The sequence below is a fragment of the Brachycentrus maculatus genome, unplaced genomic scaffold (genome assembly GCF_059751285.1).
Source record: "Brachycentrus maculatus isolate JH-2025_06_01 unplaced genomic scaffold, ASM5975128v1 h1tg000166l, whole genome shotgun sequence".
Taxonomy (NCBI): domain Eukaryota; kingdom Metazoa; phylum Arthropoda; class Insecta; order Trichoptera; family Brachycentridae; genus Brachycentrus; species Brachycentrus maculatus.
In genome coordinates, this window is record NW_028280919.1 from 764,421 (window position 1) to 783,005 (window position 18,585).

Sequence of the window (18,585 nt, forward strand, 5' to 3'; positions counted from 1 at the left end):
AGAATTAGAAGCTTATCGTCTGTCTCATCCCACTTTATATTTGAGACTCAAGGGGCGATTCTATTTCGACAGTGAAATTTTTTAATTTTCTTGAAGTACATAATCTTCCGCCTCCGCAGTGTAATGGTTAACGTGTTTCGCTACCGTGCTGGATGTCCTGGGTTTGATTCCCAGGGAGGGGGGTTGAAAATAAATATTGTTGATTTTACACTCTAATATTTAATTGATATTAACCTGGACTGCTCTCAGAAGCACAGTAATGATCACTTTGCCTTTATGTAAGTAACGATCAAGATAACACTGCGTCAATACGATGCAGTGCCCTTTGCACCATTGAGTGCGGATAAGGGTTAGAAGAAGAAGAAGACAATTTTGGAGTATTCCATAGAAAAACGAAATTCTACATACATTTGTTCAAAAATTAGTTAGCAGTCTTTGTTTATTAATCCGTTCGTATTTTTTGTGAAGGAGTGAAGAATGAGTCAGAAACGTGTTCTTTTTTGTTGATCGTTTTCATTGCTAGCATAATCTTGGGCATTGGGCTGGCATTAATGGAAAGCCTCACTCTTTTTGATGTCCACATTCAAACAAGTTTTTCAAATATTGTTTTTTAAAGTTAGTTTTACTTTAATCTAATATGGAACCGTTGCGTGGGGAAACTGCCGAAGAGAATTTTGCAGTAAGTTCGCTTTATTATGCGTTTTGTTTCATCTAAATAACTTTTGAGGTCCTTATTTTGAACTAAACAATTTTTCTCGCTGCTCATAGGCATTGCCCGAGAGGAATTTAGATCTTCAACCAGAATCGCGTCATGAATGCTCAATTTGCTTGAATTGGCTTCAAGAACCCGTGCTGACTGCTTGTGGCCATCGATTTTGCAAGGAATGTATATTAGCGTGGCTTCAGTAAGTTGACCAAGTTATTATTATTATTTGAATAGTTTATCGGCAGGCGCATAACCTGAAAATTGTGTATTCCCTAAAAACCTCAGTAACAGACAGCAATCAGTTATGTAGCGTGTAGCACTAGGATATAGCGTGTGGGTGTATAGCGTACTGCATCACATAATGTAGTGTTATCTCGATTGTTAATTACGTGAAAACAATGCAATCAAATCTATCCAGCGCTTCATTTACCAGTCCAGAGTTAAAATACCTTATATTTTCTTTGGGATGGAACCTGGTTCTTTCAACATGGAAGTCACACGCGTTCACATTTCCGTGCGTACCGCCCCAACTATGGGGCCATAAAATCCAGGTCAAATATCATGTGGCCCCGTATTTGTGGCGTAATGATTATTTCTCTAATATTTCCCAAATCATGCCGGGATTTGGACTACCAACGCCCTATTGTTAATACAACGTAAATAAATAATTTATCGGCTAGTTACATGCTTTACTGACCGAACAAACGACATTTAAATATGTCATTAATACCATTTCAAAATGGCGGATGATCTGGATACATTTTTAATTTTTGATTAATTAATCTTTGGGTATTGGGTGTTCATAAATGGCGCAATCTTTACACATTTACAGTCATATATGAACACCGCGGTGATTGAGTTAAAAGGTTATCGTTATCGACAAGTTTTGTCCTTTTATTTTAGGGGTAAGGATTTCTGTCCAATAGATAATTTTAAATTAAGAAAAGATGTGGACATTTTCCCCGACAACTATACGAAGAGAGAGATCCTGCAGCAAAGGGTGGTGTGTCCGTTCGCGATGAACGGATGTCCCGTCCAGTTGGGCCCGCTAGAGCTGGAGATGCACATCAACCGGTGTGAACATCGCAACTCCGCCAACCGCTCCAGCCTTAGAGAGAACAAAATCCCTTGTTCCTTCAAAGACTTGGGCTGTGATTTCATATTGAAAAATGAAGAGTATCTCGCCAGACATATGGAAACTAATATTCAGACCCATTTAAGAGTAAGTTTTTATTATTTTGTTCTAGCGTTGATCACGGCATAGATATCAGTTATCTTTTGTTTTTGTGCGTTTGTCACAATACAAACCGAGCAACATACATACAAGCACATACTCACGCACGCGCACACTCGCAGGCACACAAACACACACACATACACATACCAGATATTGAACACCACATTGTGTGTGTGGTGTCCAATATCTGCTCAGATAAGCAGTATCAACATGAACAAAAGGACTTAATTTCCAAGAAATACATCAGTGCAGAAATAAATATATAAGAAATTCAACTATAAATATTCGATAGCATAATGACGATGCAAGCAAACTATGTTAAATCAAATCAAATTAAATTGAATTTAATTAAAATGCTCATGCATCAAACACTCAAAGAAATGTACCTCGAAAATTATAACTTAATCGCAAAAATGATGAAGTAAGCGTATACAGAATATATATTGCTAGCGCTACTATACTAAGAAGTGCGATGAAATCATCAAAAATCAATCAAAATAAACACCTACGGCTTATGCTTTACTAACACACTATGGGACGGGAAAGGTATTTCTACCCGTTTAGTCCATTGATACTTAATGGGCGAGTGATTTTGCCTAGAATTTTCACTCATAAATTATATGAAATTATAGTAACTTTAAACATAAAGAGTAAATCCACTCACAAGTAGGCATAGGCTATGAAACTTATAAAGTTGAAGCCTGAGTAGGGACATGATAAACGGTGTTGCATAAGCCGTAGCTAGATTTCAGAGTCACTTGGACGTTAGGTAATTCAAAAAAAAAAAGATACTTAAGGAAGGGTATTTTAGCCTTCTGCGCCGGCCTCATTTCAAAGTCAGAATAAAAGGAATTACATATCAAATATTTTTATATGAATATTACGTACCAATCTCTTTGTTGAGGTCATAACTATATGTACACAATTGAATCCCGTCGCCGGGCGTAAAAAACACCTTAGTGTGTTAATCATAATATTTGTTTAAAATCTGCAAGTTTTGTTCAACAATAATTCGTTCACTCCTTTCAAGAACGTCATAAATCAAAAATCGTCAATTTCCAGTTGTGCATGTTTTCGGAATGCCCAGAAAATGTACTATATCCCAGCAAAAGCGGCATATTTTTAACTTCATATTTACCCGCTACAGGGGAGAAAGTGTTGTTTTTGCATTTTGAAGAAAAGGTATTGTTTAAGTATTTTTTTAAATATACTAAATATTTTTCAAATGGAGAAAAAACATTCACGTTTTACCTAAAAAGATCTGTTGCACAGTAAAAAGTTCAATAAGTGGCTTGATATTCATTTTTAATACATTGTATTATATTGCTAAACTTTAAAAGCGTTCTACTGAAAAATCAAGTTTTTTGATTTATGACGTTCTTGAAAGGAGTGAGCGAATTATAAGTATCTCGATTTTAATACTTATGAATTATTTTGCCAACAAAGTCATTTTTGATCATAAATACCCACACTCGGGCTATTATCAAATAATAGGACAAGGTCCATCCTCAGTCTTTATTTTTTCCATTTATTATCCATCTGTTATCACCGTCACATTGTAATAAACTTCACCTCAAGTTTATCAGCATCAACACCCGACCTCACATCCTAAATATATATGTGTATATTTACATAAATACAGAGGCGTGCATTCTTCTTCTTCTTCTTTCCATGTTCGCTCCCTAGGTGGAGCATATGGCCAACACGAGTCGTCTCCAAGTCACTCTGTCACGAGCCATCTCCTTGGCTTCCTCCCAGGTCAGTCCGGCGTCTCGAAGTTCCGCTGAGTATAGTCGGTGAATGGTCGTCAGCGGCCTTCCGGGGCGCCGGAATCCTCGGGGTTGGAAGAAGAGACATGAGGGGTTGATGCCCTCAGGTGGCATTCTAAGGACATGTCCCAACCATGTCCACCTTCTTCTCTTCAGGACTTCCAGTATGAGGGGCTGTTGAGTTCTTCTCCTCACATCGTCATTCCTGACGAAGTCATACCACTTTATTGCATTTAGTGCATTCTATATAGGCAGAAAAGCAGTGCCTACCCCGTAGTACTCACGTTCCATATAGAATCACAACCAGTGCCTACTATTAAGTATTGCCTACCTTATCTCACTACCTAACACTACTGTCTACCCTAATTAAAAACTCTGTGCACGCCACTGCATATATATCTTCTGGATAGCCAGATATTACCGACTTCAAGTTTAAATGATGCAACACGTTTGGTTTCCAGTTTCTCATGACCGCATATTCAACGCTAAAGATTGATCAGAACCTCGCTGGAACCAGCACCAACCAGTTGGAACATGAGGCCACGGCGTGCTGGGATCCTAATGAAAAGCGGGAAAGTGAAGATGCAGAGACTCGAGATACTGGACCAGTCCTGTCAGTCAAGGCACTTATAAGGTTACTTTTATTTTTTATTTATTTTAAATTGAATTATTTTTTAAATTAAAATTGTCAACAGCTCGACAGAGTTCGTAAATAATCTTAACCCATTGTTGTCGGGCAGATTTGTGTGCTAATTAGTGCCAAGAGCAGGCATAAATGTCTTATTATACAATATATTATACTAAAAATAAAGTCTGCCTCTATAGTGTTGTGCTTAGTGCGGTAGGCTACCATGCTAAAGGTCCCGAGATCAATTCCCAAGCTGAAGCTGAAGGCTGATCACCTTTCCTTTGTGTTTTAACTATCAAGTTAACACTACTTCTATACGATGCAGTGCCCTATGCACCATTGAGTGCGGATAAGGGTTAGAAGGAGATTAAAAAAGTATGACAAATAGCACCAAAAGTGTAAAATAATAATCTAACACGCAAGACGACCGACATCAGACTAAAATAACCCAGAAAGCAATTAAGCTTCAAATTTTTATGAAATTTGCCAGTTGGATTACCCCCAACGAGCTTCAATATTTATGATACTGTTGACAGTCTGACTGTGGCATACCTGACCCTGCATAGTGTAGTGTTGCCATTGGAAGTTATCTCTTGAATCATTAGTTGTGATGTGGTATTTTGCGCCCACATTCATACATATGCGTGTCCCGCAAAATACCAACAGGACGATTTAGAAAACAGGCCACAAGGCCTACACCAAGAAGAAGTATTATAATTCCACATCTGAAAGTCATTGGTCAAGATGTTAATTTATTTTATTTTATCACTTGTTTACTGCAAAAGTTACTTTTCTGTCTTATCTGGCCAACATTTAATGTACAGAGTAATTATTATTTTTATTTCTGATTACTTTTAATATATTTTTTGTTGTTGTTAAATTTCATTTTATCACCTCTCACCTTTCTTATCACTATGCTTCGACTCTTTATCCGCAACTGTGGGCCTTCGATGATGCCCGTCACACATTCGGCACACGGCTTGTGAAAGTGCGACACGTATTTCTCCTACAGATTATTCAAATCCTACTATTTTTTTTGCTTAAAACATAGCTGACGGTGTGACTAAATATTTAAATCGGATTGTGGTCTCATGGTTATGTGGGGCCGGTCAACTTGAACATCAAATAACGTCTAGCGATAACACATGTGCGGGAATAAATTACAGAATAAGTTCCCTAAAAGAACAATGGAATAACCAACGTGACTTCGCACGGCTGATGCAATATCAGTCAACTCGAGAATCAAATTACGTCTAGCGATAACACATGTCTGCGAATAAGTTCTATAATGAATGCCCTAAAAGAATAAAGGATCTGAGAGAGTATATAAGACCAAAACACCACAGGCGACATTCTCAGTTCTCCACCAGTGACGCGTCTACTACGACCTCCGGACACACCCACGTTGGTGACCTCTACGACTGACACTTCGTCCCGCCTCGGAACTCTAGTACTCCATCAACTCGGATGTCGTCTCACCTCTTTGCCCACCGGAACCTTCGAAGTCAACCTCGAGACATGATGGAACTCCGCCCTTCGCCGGGAACCGCTACTCTTCCACGACTACGCTTTGTATATTATTATCGGAATGAACCCTATTACTCAATTCGACTTCTCCATCACAACTACCGCACTGATCCCTAACGTTACTATGCAGACTGTGAGTCAGAGCTTCTACATTCAAAGCTACTCTACCACAAGTGGCTTCATATTTTTGTTATTAAAATAGTGTAAAATTGAAATATTAGCGTAGACAATAAAAAAAAAATATATAACTTTGTTTTAAAATCACTATAAATATTATATTATAACTTGATTATAATGTCTATCGGTTTTAAAGCTAACCGCTTCTTTTTCAAGACTTATTAATACAAAACTATCAATCAGTCATGAAAAAAAGCGGTTAGCTTTGAGACATTATAATTAAGTTTCAATAAAATATTTATAGTGATTTTGAAACAAAGTTATATTTTAATTGTAAAATGGAAAATCACAAAGTTAGTGCTTCAAATATAAATTATATAAATATTTTTTTGTAACAGAAAATCAAAATTGAAATAATTTTTATCATGTTCATTTTCAGATCTTTGTTTGAAAAAATCATCATACTGGAGCAGCAGAATCGCGAGCAAGACATCACCATCGGCAACATGTCCAGAGTCCTGAAGTCCATAACTAGCAGTCAGCAGAGGTTCTTCGAGGATCTGTCCCTCCGCTACTGTATGGGCTTCTACGTGTGGAAGATCGACTCCATCAACAGCAAGCTGGAGCACATGGTGCGGAACCCTGCCAAGATGTTCTACAGCCAGGGTTTCTATACAGCTCCCAATGGTTACAGGTAATCTATTTATCCCCATAATCACAAAGAAACGCAAATTATTTATTTAAATTTCATGTACAGAAAATAAATAAGTACATTGGCTGGTTTGTTGCTAAAAAGCAATATCTTCCAACCAAAAACAGACTAGTAATATTGATCAAAACGTTTGATACTATATATAGCCGTTTGCAATCAGAGGGTAGATAGTACTTGAACATTAAAAAAAAAAACGTAAATTACAAATTAACATATAAAAAATATAAATTACAAAAGATGATAATAAGGAGGGCAAGGAAAAAGGGAGTATAATCACAAAAAAATGCAATTTTTTTATTTATTTAAACTTCATGTAAAGAAAATAAATAAGTACATAGGCGGGCTTATTGCTAAAAAGCAATATCTTCCAACCAACCAAAAACAGACTAGTGATATTGTTAAAAACGTTTGATACCATATATAGCCGTTTGCAATCAGAGGGTAGATAGTACTTGAACATTAAAAAAAAACATAAATTATAAATTAGCATATCAAAAACATAAATTGATGATAATAAGGAGGGCAAAGGAGAAAGGGAGTTCAAAGAAGGAGGTGGAGGGAAAAACTAAGGGAGGAGGATTGATGGACAGTTAGGATTCTAATGATAAATAGTAATGTCTCAGACGTTTCTTAAAAGTTATTAGAGAAGATGCATTATTTACAAGGAGAGGTAATTCATTCCACAGTCTGGCCGCTTGGACAGAGAAGGAATTTCTGAAGAATGATGTGTTATGGCGAGGAATGGAAAATGTTATTTCTTGGGAAGAACGAAGTGAAAGACCATGATCTGAGAGGTATATAAATTATGCTTCTAACTGGGGGAAGAGCGGCGCATGCTAACACATTTCAGACTGGCGTTTTTTACGCCTGCGGATCGCTGGCGACTGGATTTGATAATTATGTACATATAGCTAAGACCTAAACAAAGAGATTGGTACATAATATTCATATGAAAACATTAAATATGTAATTCTTTCTTTTCTGAATTTGAAATGAGGCCGGTGCAGAAGGTGAAAATACTCCTCGGTCAATGGACAAAACGAATAGAAATACCTTTCCCGTCCTAAGTGTGTTAATATGAATATCTAATATAGCGTAATGTCTTCCGTGAATATGCGCAACTAAAATGCACGTGCACTGCCGCCTCCGTAGTGTAATGGTCAGCACGCTCGGCTACCGTACTGGAGGTCCCGGGTTCGATTCCCAGGGGGGGTCAAATATATATGTGATTTTTTCACTCTTGTATTTATTCAATATTACCTTGGACTGGTACCGGAATCGTAGGGCTGATCACCTTTCTTTCATGTATTAACAGATAACACTTAGTGTGTTAATAGATAACAAGATAACACTTCGTTTATATGATGCAGTGCCCTAAGCACCATTGGGGTGCGGATAAGGGTTTGAATGAATGAATGAATGAAATGATTTTTTTTAGATTCTGTGCCCGGATGAACTTGTCCCCTGTCCACAATAAGAGCATCGCTCTCCATGTGCACCTCATGAAGACCGACAACGACGAGTATCTGGAGTGGCCCTTCCGAGGCAGCATTCAGATCACCCTGGTCAACCCCTCCTTCCCGCGCATGTCCCTCAAGGACACCATGCTGTCCATCCCCACCCTGGAAGCCTTCCAGAAGCCCAGCTCGGACATCTGCCCCAAGGGATTCGGCTACGGGAAGTACGTCTCCATACACAGCCTCAAACTGCAAGGATTCATAACATCGGACTCGGTGCAGATCAGAATCAAAATTCAAAATGGAAATACGGAAGCTGCGGCGAACTCTGAAACTTGAAATTCGCTCATAGGTATGTAAACTGTTTTTAAACAATGCAAAGAAAATCTCATTTGAATCTCAGGTGCCCGTAGAGATTAGTTGGCCAATCGGCCGGCTTATGAAATAGCTGACTGACCAGTAGTAGCCTGCTAGTCAGCCCAACTAGTAGTTGGTGCTTCTCTACTGCTGATTATCTCTACTGCGATTCTCTACTAACAACAATATTTATTAAATTCAATAAATAATATATCAAAGAGATAACAACGTTGAGGGAAAAAATCTATATTTTTAAACAATAATAACCAAGCAAAATATTAAAAGTAACATATTCGTATGATTTGATATATGCAATACATGACAAAATGCCTAAACAACATTCACACAATACATTTTCTCATTCGCATACATATTCTTAGTCCTCTTCTTAGCCAGTCATGTTCTTCCTGGATTTGACCCAACCAGGAATTTAGCATACTTTGTTACTATGTCACTACCTGTAGTAAACAATGCGATGTTTTAATGCAGGGGTTAGGATATGTCACCTGTTATTTTTGTAGTTGTTGCAAAAATCCTGACTTTTTCCACTTAAAATATATTGTCAACCACTTGCACTTTTCTTTCTGGAAAGTTATTGTTTTTAGAATTTTTCTTAATGAAAAATGCAAAAAATCAATCAATCAATCAAGTTAATAACTAATATATGTAAACATTTGATTTGTGTTTAAAAACAGTTAATCGTTATAAATAATATAGTTATGTGTGTTACAGTTTGTCGATTGAGATTATAATTTTATTCAAATTGTCAGCTTAATATGTATATCACGTACTACCGTACATACCTGTGTAACAATTTTTAAATTGTAAGAAAAAAAGACCAACAGCCATTTAATACTTTTATATTTTGTTGTATTCTTTGTATTTTTCTAGTTTAATAGTAAAGAATTATAAAAATTAATCTTTTTCATGTGAATAATTGTTAGCGAGTGTCTAAATATTGAATCAGTAGATTGCATTATGCAAGTTTAAATTTATAAATAGGGACTTAGACTGACAATAAGTATAGTTGAGATTTTAAAAATGTATGCACAAAAAAAATAAAAGTGCCGATAGCTCATTTTTGTATTATTGTACTTTTTGCCAGTATTTAGATCACCACCGCAAGAACCACCCTCAGGGTACTGCAGGATCGAAATTAAATTAAAGCGAAATAACTAAAAAAAAAAAAATAAGCATTTAGCATCTGAACGGCCTTAGAATCTAAGAAACATTTTTATTTAAAGTACTACATAACATTTCAAGACTTACTTTATACATACGTATAGTACTTAAATAAAATATAAGAAGCTAAATTCTTTCTTGTTTTTGTAAATTGTGATATGAAAAAACAATATTTTAAAATTGACAGATAGACTATGCACTGCCGTCCATATAATTAGTATTTACGGTTAATATCTAGCAAATAAGTGTTCATAACCTCGTAATGAAATTACACCTACATACATTCCAATTAATTATTAAGATATTTTTTTATGTTGTACTATCTCAACATACCCAGAAAAAGTACCTGGTTGAAAACCAAGATTTTTTTGAGATAGGAAATGGCTTCAAACATTTTCGAGCGTTGATTGAGTATCAGAAAATGACTGACAAACTTGATTACCTTGAAGAAAAAAACGGGTGATATAATAGCATTTTTAGTATCTGAAAATTGTTCTCTTTTAACGGCTTGCTTACTTGTTTACTTTTGAATCAAAGAATCAAACATTATTCTAAATTAATTTTAACGACATGTAAAACTATATGCCAGTTAAAACACATTAAACAAAGACTGGTCAAAAACATGTATGAACAGTAAAATCCTTTCTTACGTTTTTCAAGGGAATGTAAAAAAATAGTGTAAAATTGAGATAATGAATATTCTATAAAATTAAGGGAATATTTAATTTTTTTAAATATGTCGCTCACTCCTTTCAAGAACGTCATAAATCAAAAATCGTCAATTTTCAGTTGTGCATGTTTTCGGAATGCCCAGAAAATGTACTAAATCCCAGCAATAGAGGCAAATTTTTAACTTAATATTTACCCGCTACAGGGCAGAAAGTGTTGTTTTTGCATTTTGAATAAAAGGTATTGTTTAATTATTTTATTTTTAATATACTAAATATTTTTCAAATGGAGAAAAAACCTCCAGATTTTACCTTAAAAGACTGTTGCACAGTAAAAAGTTCAATAAGTGGCTTGATAATTATTTTTAATACATTTTATTATATTTTTAAACGTTAAAAACGTTCTCCTGAAAAATCGAGTTTTTTATTTATGACGTTCTTGAAAAGAGTGAGTGATGTGTGTAATGGATATGGTATGTGTGATGGAAAAAGTAGTATAAATATAGTAGAATATTGTGGGAGTATCTGTACATTCATACTATTTACTCATTGCATCTGGTAACAGCATTACGTGTGCACTGAGACATAATGCTTCACAGAACATACTTCTCAGAAACATAAGAAAAAATAGTTTAGATCCATTTTGTATGCTTGTTTAAGTCTACTAAAGATACAGAAATGTGTAGGATTTTTTTTTTTTTTCTAATATTCATTTTAAAAAGTCATCTTAATTGCTACTTATTAAAAAGTCCGAAATGTTTTTTTTGCGCTTTTGATTTTTCTTTTACGTTATGTATTATGGCCTCTATATTTCCTAATAAGAAACTAAGCCAACGTCACTGCCTCACATATTCTTTACGGACTTTACTATGCTCCTAATCATCATCAACACTGCTCTGCATAATGAATGTCCTTGTTTGACGTAATTGAATCCATCCCAGTGACCAACAGTGTTAATCACTATTTCTTCTGCCTGAACACTGTCAGGACAGAGGCTGGATTGAAGCAGTTTACTATTGTGGCTTCTTTGACTTGGTGCTGCGCCTTGGAGATATAAAGCAAGGCGTCAAGTACTTCAACGAGTCAACTCTATTCTACTTTTATTATTTTTTTTACCATAATCTTAGTTATATGTATATAACCACTCACCAAGATTTTATGTCTACCGGCTTCGAGACGTACCCGTCTCTTTGTCAGGACAATCACTACCACAGTTTATTCTCTATTCTATTCTACTCCGTTCCCATTTCTTGTCCGGCAATCTGACAGCTTTATCGGCAGATTCCTCCTATATATAAATTTTAATAACCTCATTATTCCATGGTCCAACGGTTGAAGTTCGTGAACGGTGGCGTAACTCCAAGCAGGCAAAGTGGGTGGGACGGGACACCTATCCAGAAATGAGATCATCCGCTTGTTGGTGGCCGTCTTTCTATTTAAGACCACTTTAGGTATCGTGTGGTGGTATATGTTGTTGCGACGTCGTATTAATTTGAGTTTTATTAACTTTATTAATACACATTACAAATATTATAAGAACAATACAACTAACTGGACACTCTGATACTGTACTGCCTGAAATGTTGGCCCAATGATCTAACTGTCCAACTGGCTCTTCTTGGTTCGCTGATGACTGATCATGTCGTTGGATTCATCTTCCTTTTATAGTAACCAAAAAGATATCAGATTTCTAATGCGTAGGTGTTGGAAATTTTATGGTCTTGTTTACCACTTTCCAATAGTTTGGAAAATGGGTGAATTTGGGTGAAATTTAGTTTGTCGGCTTTGTTCTTCATAATCACAACAATGTATAATACTCTGAAAGCGGGAGCGGGAGCCATTCTCCCACATTCCCAGATCCGGTCTAGAAACTCTTGGTTTCCATTCGGACCCAAAATATGTATTATACTAATTAGACATTTGCTGATTGCATTTCCTGCATTTGCCACATTTCCCACATATCTTTGATTTCTTGTGAAATTATGTTATTTTTTCCTGTTATAATTATGTATCGCGTGTTTTTGTGGAGGTAGAGGTATTTGATTGTTGGTTGTGAGTACTTGTGAGTAGGTCCTCTTGTTACTGTTTAAGTATTTTTCTATTTTTTTAATGTAGGATTTGTTATTTTAAAAAAAAAATTATCTTGTAGATTAATGATTTGGTTTTGGTATATATTTTTTTCTATTATGATTTGCTCCTCCAGTGCCTTTAAGTTTTGTTCCAGTATATTTTTTATTTTCGAGTCTTTCACTGTTGTTATTTTATTTATTTCGTTTCTATATTGTTTATAATTAGATCCATATTGGGGCAAGAAATTCAGGTCGCCCATCCGGGCGTGCGTGGGTTAGTAGGTATACGGTAATTAATACAAAACTATCACTATCTGTCCTATAAAACTATACGACCGCTCACCACTGCTGACAGAAGTGAAGTGGTATATCCAGTATTTCCGTCTTTTGCACTCGGAAGGAGAATGTTTTTATTCTCTTCTGCTGACTGCGTGGTAGGGCAATCCCTTGTTGGTGATATCCGTGGGCCACCACTCGCATATGTGATGGGGACTGCGAGTGGTTGCGAGGTGTATTGACTTTTTGTATGATAATGGTAGAATTGCTTTTATCAGGCAGAATATGTAAAAAAAAAAAAAAAACTTGTCAGGAACTAAATATTCTTGTAGTTTTCTGTCGTATTCACTCTATGTATGATGAATTGATTCTTGGTGATTCTTATTGACATTTGTTGAGTTGCGTGATTATTTATTAGGTGTGTGAGAGTCGTATTATACTGAATAGACATTTCAGATGCTGATGCCCACATACTGCATCTCTTGGACTTGCCACATTTCCCACATGGTGTGCATTTCCTGAATTTGCCACATTCCCACTTGGTGTGCATTTCTTGCATTTCCCAAAGGTGTGCATTTCCCACATGGTGTGCATTTCCTGAATTTGCCACATTTCCCACTTGGTGTGCATTTCTTGCATTTCCCAAAGGTGTGCATTTCCCACATGGTGTGCATTTCCTGAATTTGCCACATTTCCCACTTGGTGTGCATTTCTTGCATTTCCCAAAGGTGTGCATTTCCCACATGGTGTGCATTTCCTGAATTTGCCACATTTCCCACTTGGTGTGCATTTCTTGCATTTCCCAAAGGTGTGCATTTCCCACATGGTGTGCATTTCCTGAATTTGCCACATTTCCCACTTGGTGTGCATTTCTTGCATTTCCCAAAGGTGTGCATTTCCCACATGGTGTGCATTTCCTGAATTTGCCACATTTCCCACTTGGTGTGCATTTCTTGCATTTCCCAAAGGTGTGCATTTCCCACAAGGTGTGCATTTCCTGCATTTGCCACATTTCCCACATGGTGTGCATTTCCTGCATTTGCCACATTTCCCACATGGTGTGCATTTCCTGCATTTGCCACATTTCCCACATGGTGTGCATTTCCTGCATTTGCCACATTTCCCACATGGTGTGCATTTCCTGCATTTGCCACATTTCCCACATGGTGTGCATTTCCTGCATTTGCCACATTTCCCACATGGTGTGCATTTCCTGCATTTGCCACATTTCCCACATGGTGTGCATTTCCTGCATTTGCCACATTTCCCACATGGTGTGCATTTCCTGCATTTGCCACATTTCCCACATGGTGTGCATTTCCTGCATTTGCCACATTTCCCACATGGTGTGCATTTCCTGCATTTGCCACATTTCCCACATGGTGTGCATTTCCTGCATTTGCCACATTTCCCACATGGTGTGCATTTCCTGCATTTGCCACATTTCCCACATGGTGTGCATTTCCTGCATTTGCCACATTTCCCACATGGTGTGCATTTCCTGCATTTGCCACATTTCCCACATGGTGTGCATTTCCTGCATTTGACACATGTCCCACGTGGTGTGTGTTTCCTATTATTTTCCATCATTTCCTTCCCTCGCAATCGGATGGAAATGTACGGTGAGATCTGTGAACGTCCCACAGCATCATCTTGCAGGAAAATATGACTTTGAGAGAATGTTTTTTTTAAACATAAGTGTTCATCTCTCCCCATGGCGAGAGCCTCCAAACAGGGTGTAGATCAATCAATTGTTGTTTCAATCTTTTTGGAAAGTCACATATGCATCATCATGTGGTCGTAGATTCAGAAAATTTTGGGTAAATGAAGTGGTTCTCTATACACTTTCTCTCCATAGTACATCTTTAGATGTCTTCACATCAAGCTGCTCTGATTGCTGTTTCCGTCCGCCAATCATTCTGGTGGCTTTTAATTGTGGCTTTCACAGCTGGAACATTCTTCGCACAAGTGAATTTCTTATGTGAATACAATTGCGTGCCAATTCTACGCAGTCTAGTCTCATTCGATGGCCAGACATAGCTCTCTTTTGTGAGTAGACCCATAGATCGGCACCTGTGTCTACCTAAAATTGTACTTGGGTTTTTCAGTCTATTATAGCTGGGGTTGGCTGTTGTGGATTCCCACTTGATACTTGCAGGATGCACGACGCTTCCGGAGGTTGACTCCAAAGCGATAATGGTACCGGCTCGTGCCATATTCATGCATACCCCCCATCCTACTCTGCGGTGGGGACTGCAACGGGTTGCGGGATTGTATTTTTAAGGGGCACTTTGTTCTGTCTCTGCGAGTTGAATTTCTAGCCTCATTATTCTTTCATCATTTTTGTTTACTTCTGAGATAATGTTTTCACATTTCTTGGGTAGATCCATAATTGTTTTTAAGTTTGAATTTATTTCCTCATATTTTCCATTTAAAAATTCATTGAACTTTTTGTCTATGTATTCAAATAGTTTTTGTCCTGAGGCGGACCTTGTTGCCATTGAAAGGCTTTAGTTGGTATCTCTGGTAAGATATTCTAGTCTATGGTTCCTGGTATGCAAATCAGGGATCAAAATATTGATCTATTTATCTATGCATTCACTAATGTCAAATTCGATATTATTTTCACAGTTTTACACTCAAACCACTACAAATTTACAGAAAAAAACATTTAATCATAGACAGAATTCTTTTGTGAAGAATAAACGGTAGGACACTTTATAATTGGTATCAACTTTGTATACTATTTTTACTATTTTGACAGCTACCACTTTTGAAACGTCACTGTATATTGCATAGATGAAACGTTTTTCCGGGATATATTGTTTTTTTGTATGATGATGGTAGAATTGCCGTTATCAAGCAAGATAGGATAGAAAACTCATCAGGAACTGAATATTCTTGCATTTTTCTGCTGTATTATATTTAAATAATGATAGTAGATTTGATTTCATCGGCTTTACGGTCTGATTATAGAATTTTTTATTGTTATTTAGAATGTATGGAATAATGCTCTAATTACATATTACATTTTATATACATCTAAAGCATGATATCGGTTAAAACATTCACCGATGCTTAGTCCGGGCTTTCTCTCACAAGTTACACTAATGTTATTTTCTACCTATGCAATGGCATTATGCTTCCCTCGAGAGTTGGGGTATAAGAAATGACCCCTTTTATCCAATCTTTGCTCCCTATCGCTCGTGGTAACCTGTCCAGATTTTATAGTTAGAGCCCGAAAATCACCTACCAAACTCGAAAATAGTTGCCTGTCGTGCCTGGAAAATAACAATTTATATCTAATAATAATAAAAATGCATCCCTTGAGGCTCTGCGAAGCACAGATTCTAAGGAAAAAACAGCAGTATCCTCGTTTCTCTGGCATGCTGGAGACATTTTTTCCCCTTTTACATAAGTGTCGAGAGCACCTGCGGAGTGTATATTAGTCACGATGAATTACTCCTTAGAAAATTATGCAATAATACACATTTTATATTTCAATCTGCTTATATCAGTAATCGCTGGCTACACATCCGAGCAAAACAATACTGAATTCTCCTTTGTAGTCAATATATTCGGATCTAGTGCGAGTAGGAGGTAAATTGACATGCTTTCTGCCCAAAGTTCCCACGCAATAGGGACACCCGGGGAGTATATATTAGTCACGATGAATTACTCCTTAGAAAAGTATTCAATAATACATGTTTCATATTTCTTTCTGCTTATATCAGTAATTGCTGGTTACACATCCGAGCAAAACAATACTGAATTCTCCTTTGTAGTCAATTTATTCGGATCCAGTGTGAGTAGGAGGTAAATTGACATGCTTTCTACCCAGTTCTGCCAAGTTCCCACGCAATAGGGGCACCCGGGGAGTATACATTAGTCACGATGAATTACTCCTTAGAAAATTATGCAATAATGCACATTTCAAGTGTCTATCTGCCTATACATATCTGCAAACATGAAACAGTAATCGCTGGCTACACATCCGAGCTAAGCAGTACTGAATTCTCCTTTGTAGTCAATATATTCGGATCCAGTGTGAGTAGGAGGTAAATTGACATGCTTTCTGCCCAGTTCTGCCAAGTTCCCACGCAATAGGGGCACCCGGGGAGTATATATTAGTCACGATGAATTACTCCTTAGAAAATTATGCAATAATGCACATTTCAAGTGTCTATCTGCCTATACATATCTGCAAACATGAAACAGTAATCGCTGGCTACACATCCGAGCTAAGCAGTACTGAATTCTCCTTTGTAGTCAATATATTCGGATCCAGTGTGAGTAGGAGGTAAATTGACATGCTTTCTGCCCAGTTCTGCCAAGTTCCCACGCAATAGGGGCACCCGGGGAGTATATATTAGTCACGATGAATTACTCCTTAGAAAATTATGCAATAATGCACATTTCAAGTGTCTATCTGCCTATACATATCTGCAAACATGAAACAGTAATCGCTGGCTACACATCCGAGCTAAGCAGTACTGAATTCTCCTTTGTAGTCAATATATTCGGATCCAGTGTGAGTAGGAGGTAAATTGACATGCTTTCTGCCCAGTTCTGCCAAGTTCCCACGCAATAGGGGCACCCGGGGAGTATATATTAGTCACGATGAATTACTCCTTAGAAAATTATGCAATAATGCACATTTCAAGTGTCTATCTGCCTATACATATCTGCAAACATGAAACAGTAATCGCTGGCTACACATCCGAGCTAAGCAGTACTGAATTCTCCTTTGTAGTCAATATATTCGGATCCAGTGTGAGTAAGAGGTAAATTGACATGCTTTCTGCCCAGTTCTGCCAAGTTCCCACGCAATAGGGGCACCCGGGGAGTATATATTAGTCACGATGAATTACTCCTTAGAAAATTATGCAATAATGCACATTTCAAGTGTCTATCTGCCTATACATATCTGCAAACATGAAACAGTAATCGCTGGCTACACATCCGAGCTAAGCAGTACTGAATTCTCCTTTGTAGTCAATATATTCGGATCCAGTGTGAGTAGGAGGTAAATTGACATGCTTTCTGCCCACGTAATATAATAATATATACCCAGGGAGTATATACATATTAGTCACGATGAATTACTCCTAAAAAAATTATGTAATAATACACATTTCATGTATCTATCTCTGCCTATGTCTGCGAACATGAAGCAGTAATCACTGGCTACACTGGCTGACTTAGTAGTTATTAGATTACTTATTAGTCATGATGAATTACTCCTTAGAAAATCATGCAATAATGCACATTTCATGTATCTGTCTCTGCCTATATCTGTGAACATGAAACAGTAATCGCTGGCTACACATCCGAGCAAAACAGTACTGAATTCTTCTTTGTAGTGAATATATTCGGATCCAGTGTGAGTAGGAGGTAAATTGACACATGCTTTCTGCCCAAAGTGTCCACGCAAAAATGAGGTATTCACAATAGGGTATTCTGTTTAATTATTATTGATGTACGGATGTTTTTAAGATCATTCAGAATAATCACTAGTTAATTTTTGCAGACCGTTACTCAGTGTGAAGTTTTAGGATGTTTTAAGTTCTTTAAGCCAATTTCTCACTTTTATTATGTGCAAAGATTAAATAGAAAGTACATGTACTCACCGACAATATCATTGTATATCGTAGTCATACAGGAGAAAGTGACCAAGTGCATTTTTTTTACAAAAACATGATCATTGACTATTTGATATCTTACTAGCTTAATAACCCTGAAAAAATCCAAAATGATTTTAAACTTGGAAGTATAATATATTGACTTGTTACAAATGACTAACTGCCTTCATATTTATTTTGTTGCCAAGCAAAAGTGACTTAAATGGCCCTCGTGAGCATTTTACATTTTGTTAGTTGG

At 36.9% G+C, this 18,585-nt stretch overlaps 1 protein-coding gene across 1 annotated transcript; it reads left to right on the forward strand.

The window, feature by feature from the left end:
- Positions 1–462: 462 nt before the first annotated feature.
- On the forward strand, positions 463–9,700 carry LOC148308414 (TNF receptor-associated factor 6-like). The gene is made up of 6 exons (XM_088261684.1): positions 463–679; positions 769–905; positions 1,610–1,928; positions 4,174–4,346; positions 6,424–6,678; positions 8,135–9,700. Exons 1-6 carry the CDS (start codon positions 638–640, stop codon positions 8,490–8,492), a joined length of 1,284 nt encoding a protein of 427 aa, XP_088117810.1. The 5' UTR covers positions 463–637; the 3' UTR covers positions 8,493–9,700.
- The last annotated feature ends 8,885 nt before the right edge of the window (positions 9,701–18,585 follow it).

What these genes read in the sequence shown, in the direction of transcription:
- LOC148308414 (XM_088261684.1), top strand. Translation starts at nt 638, where the DNA reads ATGGAACCGTTGCGTGGGGAAACTGCCGAAGAGAATTTTGCA. An exon ending in CTGCCGAAGAGAATTTTGCA is followed by an intron (nt 680 to 768) that starts GTAAGTTCGCTT and finishes CGCTGCTCATAG; the next exon opens with GCATTGCCCGAGAGGAATTT. An exon ending in ATATTCAGACCCATTTAAGA is followed by an intron (nt 1,929 to 4,173) that starts GTAAGTTTTTAT and finishes TTTGGTTTCCAG; the next exon opens with TTTCTCATGACCGCATATTC.